The sequence below is a fragment of the Platalea leucorodia genome (genome assembly GCF_965183815.1).
Source record: "Platalea leucorodia genome assembly, chromosome: 18".
NCBI classification, from domain to species: Eukaryota; Metazoa; Chordata; class Aves; order Pelecaniformes; family Threskiornithidae; genus Platalea; species Platalea leucorodia.
In genome coordinates, this window is record NC_138840.1 from 8154827 (window position 1) to 8163593 (window position 8767).

Below are 8767 nucleotides of genomic sequence, written 5' to 3' on the forward strand. Positions count from 1 at the left end.
GCCAGCCGGGCCCGCGAGGAATCGAAGCACTTTGGAGGGAAGGGGAAGGCTTCGGCCACGGCAGTGCCCGGGGGACACGGGCAGGAGCAGCAGGACGGGACGGAGGTGCTGGTTGGGAGGGACCGGGGCCTCGGCGCTTGGTGGAAAGGCAAGAGGGGGCTCTGGGCCAGCACCGCTCTCTGCCCGCTGGCCGCAGGGTGGAGGGGGAGCCTGGCTGCCCCATGAGCTGGTCTGCAGGCCCTGGGGTAGAGCCTCGATTTGTATTTCTGTAAACTCGGGTCACATTTTGATTTCTTTGATTGTAAAAAAAAAACCAAACCAAACCAAACCAACCCTCTGCCGCCGAGTAGCTGCTCAGAGCTCTGTACCTGGCTGGTAAAAACGATGACCGAAGCTTGCTGCCTCCTGTGCTTCCTGGTTTACGGCCACGGCCACGGCCACGGCCTCGCCACGCGCGGCAGCTTCCCGGCAGTGTCGAGCTCTGGGGCTGGCACAGCCGCCGAGTGGGCTAGCTCGCGGCACCGCTGCCCACACGGGGTGGGCAGGGGGCTCAGGCAGCACTAAAACAGAGGCGCGGGGCCGGCTGCCAGCTCAGCCGCCTCTCCCCGGACAAACGGACACACCCGGGCGCAGTCAGCGCGACGTTTTATTTGGGTTTACGACAGACAGATGGTTCCCAAGTCAGTGTTTAAGGCCCATGCCCCCCACGGCCTCCCCCGGGCTGAGGACAGACCCGCGGTGCTGCCTGGGCTCCGGGCCGGGGAGCAGCACCAGCAGCGGCCCCAGCCCCGGGGCCACGGAGCCCGGGCAGAGGCAGGGACGGGGCCCGCCTGGCTGCCAGGCGGCTGCCCCCAGCTCCGTTAGCAGCAACACAGGTTTGAGCAAGCAGCCTTCCCTTTCTGCCCTCACCGCCAGTCGGGAGCAGCGGGCAGGGCGTCCAGTCCATGGCACAACTGGGAGCGAGCCGATGGCCCCAGCGTAGAGCCTGAGGCCACGGGCACAAGTCACACAGGTCCCTTAGGTGTGGTGCCACCGCCGGTCCCCAGCGCTGGCCCCAGCCGAGGCACGGACGCTGGCTGAGCAGCCCCAGGGCCGGGGGGATGTCGGAGGCAGCTCCCCGGCTGGGAGGCTGCAGATTCAGTCCCAGAGCCCCCAGGGCTGAGCCCCCGGCTCGGGGCACTGGGGAGGAGATGGCAGAGACCGGGGAGGAGAGCCTGGCTGAGGTGGTGGAGGGGGCCAGGCAGGAGGCGCGAGCAGCGGCTCTGGTGCTTGTTAGCTGATGCTCCCTCCCTTCAGGCTTTTACAGGAGACTCTCCCCAGCTTGGTCAGGAAGTTTCTCTGCTTCCACTGGGCGACGCAGTCCTCGGAGACACGGAAATCGGCCTGGGGAGCAGAGCAGGGGAGGCAGGGTCAGGCCTGGGCTGCCAGCGGGGCAGCGGCGCCTTGCTCGGCCGGTGGGGAGGTTTGTCTCCTCCGTGGCTTTGCTGACAGTAGCAAACACGGGCACTGAGCAGCAAATAGCTAATTTGGAGTCACCCAGAGGTGGGGACAGTGGCATCTATGTGGCCCTAAGCACTGTCCCCTCGATGCCTGGAGCCCCAGCTACTCAGAGCTGTGGCCCGGCCCCCCGACGCAGCCCCTCACCTGCAGCTTCTCAAAGACCTTCTTCTTCGGCTTGAGCTCGTCGTCGGGCTCCCCGCCCTCGTAGCCCTCCACGTAGACGCGTTCCCCAGCGCAGCACCCGGCCGGTGGGTCCAGGGGCTCCACCTGCCGCGGCTCCCCCACGCTGCGGAGGGGTGCAGAGGAAGCAGAGTCACCCCAAGGAGGTACCCACCTGCCCCCCAGCACCGCCGGGCTCTGGGGCAGAAGGGGGTCTGGAGTGCACCCCTGGAAGGGTACGGCCCCGACGCCCCCCTCCCTCACCTGGAGGCACACAGCACCATGCCCTGCGACTCCACACCCCTCATCTTCTGGGGCTTGAGGTTGCAAAGCAGCACCACCAGCCTGTCCTGCAGCTGCTCCTTGGGGACGAACTGCACCAGGCCGCTGACCACAGTGCGGGGCTCAGGCTCGCCCACATCGATCTTCTCCACGTACAGGCTGTCGGCATCCGGGTGCTGCCAAGCAGAAGCAAGGTGAGGAGCAGGGGAGGGGACTGGGGGGCAGAGAAGGGGGCAGACCCCCACAAACACCCCCCAAGTGCCCATGTCACCACGAGGGAAGGTTACACCCCTTGCCCCACTGCGCCCACACCTTTTCCACACTGATCACTTTGCCAACGCGAATGTCCAGCCGGGATGGGACCACGTTCTCCGGCTCCGAGTTCTTGGTACCCTTCTCTGCAGGCTCTGCAGTGCAAAGGGAACAGTTGTGCCATGCAGCAGAAGCCCACGGAGCTGGCCAGGCCCTGGGGAGCACACAGTGACCCCCAGATGCTGGCCCTGGGGCCTGCTGAGTTCCCTGCTTGTCTCTATACCACAGAGCACAGTCCCTCCTCCGCTTTGCCGGCCTCTCAAGCACCAGAGAAGCACGCTGGCACCTGTCCTCTCCGGGGCAGGCAAACACCCCTGGCATTGACCTTTCCTCACCCTTCCCAATGCTCTCTGGGGCTGCTCCCGAGACTGAAGTTTCAGAACTTCTCTCTAACCTCAGCCCCTGGAGGGACTCCCTCCCACCCAGCTCCGCATGGCCAGGGCCCCACTTCCCCGAGCTCCCAGCGCCTCCTTACTGGCTTTGGACGGGTTGGGATACGCTGCGTTGGTCAGCTTCTTCAGTTCCGGGCTGTTGAATTTCTCTCTGATGGGGTCAAGCAGTTTGTTCAGGGCCACTTCCACCGAGTTCTTCAGGTCTCCGGGATGCACGACCTGTATCGCGACAAACAGACGGGTTCCTGCATGGTTTCCTCCAGGGCACGGGGAGCAGCAGAATTCGTGTCACTGATCTGAGTCCAGAGAGATAGGAACTGGAGACCACACAGGGCGGGGAGATGAACCCCAGCGCTTGGTCTGATTCCCCCTCGGAAAACAAAGCCCCTCTTCTGCACACTTTTGCTTGCGGCATCAGCTGGGAACAGCTGAAAACAGTTAAACTGCTGCTCTGTTCCAGGATGTGGCCAGCGTGGTTCTGTCCTGCACCGGGACAGCTGGTGCCCCCACATCCTTCACCCATCCCCTCACCTTCGGGCTCTCCGGGCTGGGAGCACCCTGCCACCCTGCAGCCACTGGGCCACGCTCTGCTCCTCATTTTCCCCCAGTGCAGATTTCCATCTCCCACTGCTGCTCAGAGCCTCCCAGCTTGCTCTCGGGAGCCTCAGGGAGAGGGTTCAGTCCCTCCCGGCACTCACCTGCTCAGCAAAGTCCTTCTCCAGGGCCTCATAGGCTGTGTAGGTTTTGTTTCCTCCCCATTTTTCTTCTCGCAGAACCACAAACTCTGCAATACAGATTTTAAGGCTCAGATTAACCCAAGTGGAGACTCACCCCCTGCTCAGGCAGGTAAACCACCCGTCCCACTTAGCCCAAGAGCCAAGGGGGACCGCAGCAGGGGCTGGGGAGGGGACGCTCAGGGGCAGCCTGCTTCGGGGGGGACACGCTCCCATCCCCTCCTCTTATCCCCAGCGCCCGAGCGTGGTGAGCCCCTCACCTGACTTGAGGGGAAAGAGGACGTGCTTGATGAAGGAGAGGACACCATTGTTCTCCACATTCCCTGGCTCGCAGAAAGCCTTCTTCAACTTCTTCTTCACATCCTCCTTGCGGTCCAGAAGGTCAATCTTTGAGTCCTGCAGGAAGAGATTTCCGCAGCCCTTTACCCAGCCTCTTGCCCAAAAGAGATGACTCATGCTGGAGTTGCTGCAGCTTCTTCTTAGACCCCAGTGTGAGCAGAGAGAAGTCACCTTCTCTTGGGGTGCAGCCTCTCCGCCCCCAGCCGTTAACCCGTCCCCCCGCAGAACCCCTGCCCACAGCCACCGTTCAGGGACCAACCTCTTCTGACGAGCTCATTTTGCTGCCTGTCAGACCGGGAACCATCGGGTTCATCAAATGGACGCGCTTGGCATAGCCCAGGGAAGGAAGGTACTGGGAAAAAGCAAGGAAGCAAGTCACGGACAATCCTCTTCTGAAGATCAGCTTTAACTCACAATCCCCATTTGCTCCTGGCTCCAGATAACTTGGGGACCCAGAAAGCTATCGCGAGTTCCCAGGGCGCTGACAGCCACAGCCAGGGAGGGGTGGCAGGACACCAAAGCCTTACAGACCCCGAGAGCAACAGCAGGAGCTGTGAAGGGCACTGTGGTGCCAACCGAAATCACAGACACCCTTCTCCCAACGGATTAGCGAGTGTTCGAGCCCTGAGCCAGGCATCAGCATCACAGGGGGCTCAGAAACATCCCCGTTCCCCACCTTCTCTGCAAAGGTGAATATCTTCCTCTGATCAACTCCTCCAAACTGTGCGTCGACCTTGAGGTACTCCTCGTCCAGGGCCTGCAGAGAGACACCCACAGCCTTTAGACTCACCCAAGGCTCCACGCTCTGGCTGTGCTCAGCCTTTGGAGGTCCTGCCCAGCCCCCAGGATCTGCCCAGCCTCTGCCAGGGCCCTCCCGCGCTGGGAAGGACGGGAGCTCTCCGGACCGCCGGCTGCCCTGCAGCTGGCCGGAGTCGCTGCAAAAGCAGCTCTGTGCTCGGGTTATGCTTTGTGCTGCTGCCAGGTGTAATTTTGAGGTGCGGTGTAACGACCACGGCGTTCAGCCTCACGCGTCCCTGCAGTCCTGGCTTCGCCCAGCACCTCCCCAGCCAAGAGGCTCTGCCGACCTGCCTCGCCACGCACCTGCAGGCCCGGGTAGAGCAAACCGCTCAGCAAGGGGTGCTCCACCTGCTTCACCACCTCCGCTCCCGCCTTCTTGGCGTCGTGCTGCGTCACCACGGACGAGAGGCGGTACACGTCCAGCGTGTACTCCCTGTGGGAAGGGACAGCGCTGTTAGCACCGGGGCGGGCGGCATCTTTTAGAGCTGCTCCATGTAAACACTGGTTCTGGCCACATCCAAGAGGAGCCAAGGCCTGGAGGCACCTTCGCTTTGTTCCCTGAATGACAGTGCCTGGGAGCAGGCTCAGGAATGGGGTGAACTCAGGAAAAACAGAGCCCCAGGTTGGGCTCTTCCTTCCCGAGAGGACCAGGTGCCCCAGGACTCACTTGCTGAGCTGGTAGTCAGTGCCCCGGACGAACTTCAGCTTTTCCAGGGGCACCCCAATGCTCTCCAGCATGGCTTTGATCACGTTCTCGTAATAGCGGGTGCGCAACTCCAGCAGCTCCCAGGGGGCCTTCATGTTGTCTAGGTAAGCATGGAGGTCAGCAAAGAGTATCGTCACCTAGTGCGGAGGGGGACAGAGTCAGTGCTCAGGGGAACTGCATGTTCTCACCCACCAGTGTGGTGACAAAGTCCTGCGGGGTCCGAGCTCCCGGCCTGGCCACCTACCTCACACCCTGCCTTCAGGAAGTCTGCGATCTTGGACATGGGCACGAAGTAGGCCACGTGTGGCTTGCCCGTGGTGGCGGTCCCCCAGTAGATCTTCAACTCTCTCTCCTTCAGGATGGCCATGAGCTTATCCTCCCCCAGCACCTCCTGTGGAGCACCAAGCCACCCGGCACGGCTGAGCCTCCCCGGGAACACGCTGGGGGAGGACGTGGGCAGGACAACGTCCCACCGAACGGCCGAGCCCCCGAGCCGTGCCCAGGCTCTGGCCCACCCTGCGTGTCCCCGGGGCTCCTGCCGGGTCCGGAGGCTGATCCGGGCCCCCTCCGCTACGCCCAGGACCTGCCCCGGCCCCGATCCCCCCCGTGCCGGCCTGCCCCGGCCCCGATCCCCCCGTGCCGGCCTGCCCCGGCCCCGATCCCCCCGTGCCGGCCTGCCCCGGCCCCGATCCTCCCCCAGCACCTGCAGGTTCCGGGTGATGAGGTGATACTTCTCCTGCGGGCCGGGCGCGGGCTCCATGGCGGCGGCTGCAGGGAACGAGACAGCGTTACCAGAGGGACCGACCCCCCGGAGCCCTCCGGAGCCCGGCCCCGTCCCGAGGCCGCCCCGGTTCCCCCGGCCCGGCCCGGCCCGGCCCGGCCCAACCAACCTTCCCCCGGTTGCATCAGCTCCGCTCGGCGCTCGCCTGCCGCGCCTGGACGTCACTTCCGCCGCCCGAGCGCCGAGCTGCCGATGAGGAGGAGGCGGGGCGCGCGCCGGGCGTTGGGGCGGGGCCGGGCTCCGCCAATGAGGAGGCGCCTCGCGCGGGGCGGGGCGGGGCCGGGCCGCCCGCGCCGTTAAGATGGCGGCGGGTGAGCGCAGCGCGGCCTGTTCCGCCGCCACGCCCCGGCCGCTCGCTTGTTCTATTACAGCTTTTTGTTTGTTTTTTTTTTGTTTGTTTGTTTGTTTATTTGGTTTTTTTTAACTCCCGTTCCCGGGTCGGGGCTCGGGGGGACACACGGCGCCTGGGAGGGCCGGGCCGGGCCGGGCCTGGCCGGGAGGAGGAGCCGGGGGCGGGCTGGGGCCGTGCCCGAGGGCTGGGGCTCTGGGACGTGGCCGCTGGGGTAAGGGGTAGGCCCGTAGCGGGTGCGAGGAGATCCGTGACTGAGAGAGGGCGAGGTCAGGGAGCTGCGGGGGTGAGAGGCTGCTTTTGCCTCTGCTCTCGGGTGAGGTGAGAGCAGGACCGGCACGGCTCCAGATTTTGCTTTTTTCAGAGAAGATGCCTCCTGTGGCGAGCAGATCACGGGGCTGATGGCAGTGTTACCCCGTGGGCCGGGATCGTTTTCTCTAGCAGGTGCCCCCTGCTCCCCGTTCTCTCCTCAGGGAGCAGATCCTGGAGCAGTGCAGCCCTGCGAGGGCTGTGGCTGGCTGCGGGGAGTGGAGCGGGCAAAGAGGCCAGTCCACGAACCTTGGCAGAGCTGTATTTCTCAGTAGCTTTTGTCTTTTGATCTCATTATTTACTGAGGCTGTGCTAGAAACCCACGTAAAGCATGTGTAACTGTCCGAAGAGCCTTCCTTTGGCAGCCCCTAGGAGCATGGCCCATCCGTGGCTGGTGCTTTTGCAGTTGGGGTGAGCTGGCTCCAGCGTGGCCTGACCACACAAGCACCAGTGCTGGTGAGAGGGTGGCAGCAGGCAGCCTCGTCTTATATCAGTTTAAGAACCATTTAAACTGTTACCGAGCATTACCCTGGTGTAAATCCTTGAACAGCCCCTGAATTCAACACACTTCTGTGGGGAATGGCGGGGTTCTCGCTCTGGGCTCATGCATAATCAGTCACATAGTTACCCTAGTTCTGCTTCCAGGATCAGTTGATGTCGGGCTGAAAGTGCAGACCCGGCGCAGGTTGCAGTTAGATGAATTGGGAAGGTCACAGCAGTAAAGAAACCATTTCCTTGCCGGCAAGCTGAGCACGTCAACATCTCCAAATGTGCCTTTTGTAAGCCAGTTCCAGAAAAAAGGCTTGAAATGTTTGCTTCTCTTTCAAGTCCTTACTGGTTAGGAGCTAGATTATCAGACTGCTACACTCTGTAGGGCTAAATCCACTTTAATTTGGTTTTATTTGCCTTTTGTTTCTCCTTGAAGCACTGGAGCACTTGTAGCTAAATTGCAGGACTCCAGGCAAGTACTGCCTAGTGAGGACTGCCCGTGACTCCATATGTTCTTGTATAGGTTCTGTATGTACGTAGGTGATTCCCAAGGTATTTTCTTTCTTCAGTGTGGTTACAGCATTATTCTGAAAGTGCTGATTTTTATTATTTGGACAGAATGATGAGGAAGCAGCAGAACTGCCTGGGTTTTGTTCCTGCAGTAGGTAGCCCCCCCCTTTTTGAAAGCAGTAGGTAGTCAAACCAACGGAAAGACAAAAGCTATTCCTTCAAATCTGTTGTCAAAGAGGACAGGAAATACCTTTCCTTAGTCCAGATTCTCCTGCTGGGTGAGAGTCAAATGCAGGGCTTTCAGGTCAAAAGATTCCTGTTAGTGTGAGTCCTCACTAAGAGGAAAACGGGGTTTGTTTGTGAATACTTTTAAACTATTGAATTTGACAGGAAGGTTCTTTATCTTCTGATCTCTTATTATCATATGCATGTTCTATGAGTGTGTTAGTGACTAATATGCTGCTGAATGTCCTTTTAGCCTCCTCACGGTTGCTCTTCCGTTGCTCAGTTTTTCCTAACCCGAAAAAGACTTTTTATTTGTTTAGTATCTTTGAAGGACGGAGGTGGGGGTTGGGAGACTGGGAGGGCCTGTGAGGCTTCATTTAATACCTAAAGTGTGCTCTGTACTTTAAATGTAAGGTCGTAAAGAATGTAATTTGCGAATACTGGTGGCTGGTGGTAGGATGACTGATTTACAGCAGCTTTGGAGGAGATGGTACAGACTGTGTTGATGATTGGGGGCTGTATTAGTCCTGCTTGATAAAGCCAAACAACCTGAGAACACTCAGGGAATGAGGGACTGGTTTTTGTTACGTGTTGTTAAGACCTAAAATGGTCGGGAGTAGAGGTCACGGAGACCAGGGAGTTAAAATTGTTGTGCCTCAGCTCGTGTTTTTGCCTTCCCCGTTATATTACTGCATCTTTGGAAAACAGACGAGTGTCTTTTATTTAAGATGTCTTTTGCTGGCAGGCTGGAGCTGACTCCTGCTGATTTCTTTTCTGAAAGGGCTGATCAAAGGGCACCAGGATCAGATGAGCTTCAGAACAGGCCTCTAGAGCTGCAAGCAGAAGGCACAGGGTCACTGAGACACAGGAACCGACAGCAAC

The 8767-nt window shown here is 60.3% G+C and overlaps 1 protein-coding gene across 1 annotated transcript; it reads right to left on the reverse strand.

Moving 5' to 3' along the window:
- Nucleotides 1-652: 652 nt before the first annotated feature.
- YARS1 (tyrosyl-tRNA synthetase 1) lies at nucleotides 653-6189 on the reverse strand. Its single transcript, XM_082329414.1, has 14 exons — nucleotides 6113-6189; nucleotides 5926-5990; nucleotides 5467-5613; nucleotides 5184-5359; nucleotides 4820-4949; nucleotides 4395-4475; nucleotides 3978-4070; nucleotides 3640-3775; nucleotides 3344-3429; nucleotides 2729-2864; nucleotides 2254-2348; nucleotides 1924-2117; nucleotides 1645-1786; nucleotides 653-1383 (listed from the first exon to the last, which is right to left on the reverse strand). The coding sequence occupies exons 1-14, from the start codon at nucleotides 6126-6128 to the stop codon at nucleotides 1273-1275; spliced, it is 1608 nt and encodes a 535-aa protein (XP_082185540.1). The 5' UTR covers nucleotides 6129-6189; the 3' UTR covers nucleotides 653-1272.
- Nucleotides 6190-8767: the final 2578 nt, after the last annotated feature.

Bases quoted from the DNA above. Each gene is read 5' to 3' on its own strand.
- YARS1 (XM_082329414.1), bottom strand. The intron at 3,776-3,977 runs GTTGGTCCCTGA...CTCTTCCTGCAG, and splicing joins AAATGAGCTCGTCAGAAGAG to GACTCAAAGATTGACCTTCT. The intron at 3,430-3,639 runs GTGAGGGGCTCA...TCTGTATTGCAG, and splicing joins CCTCTTTCCCCTCAAGTCAG to AGTTTGTGGTTCTGCGAGAA.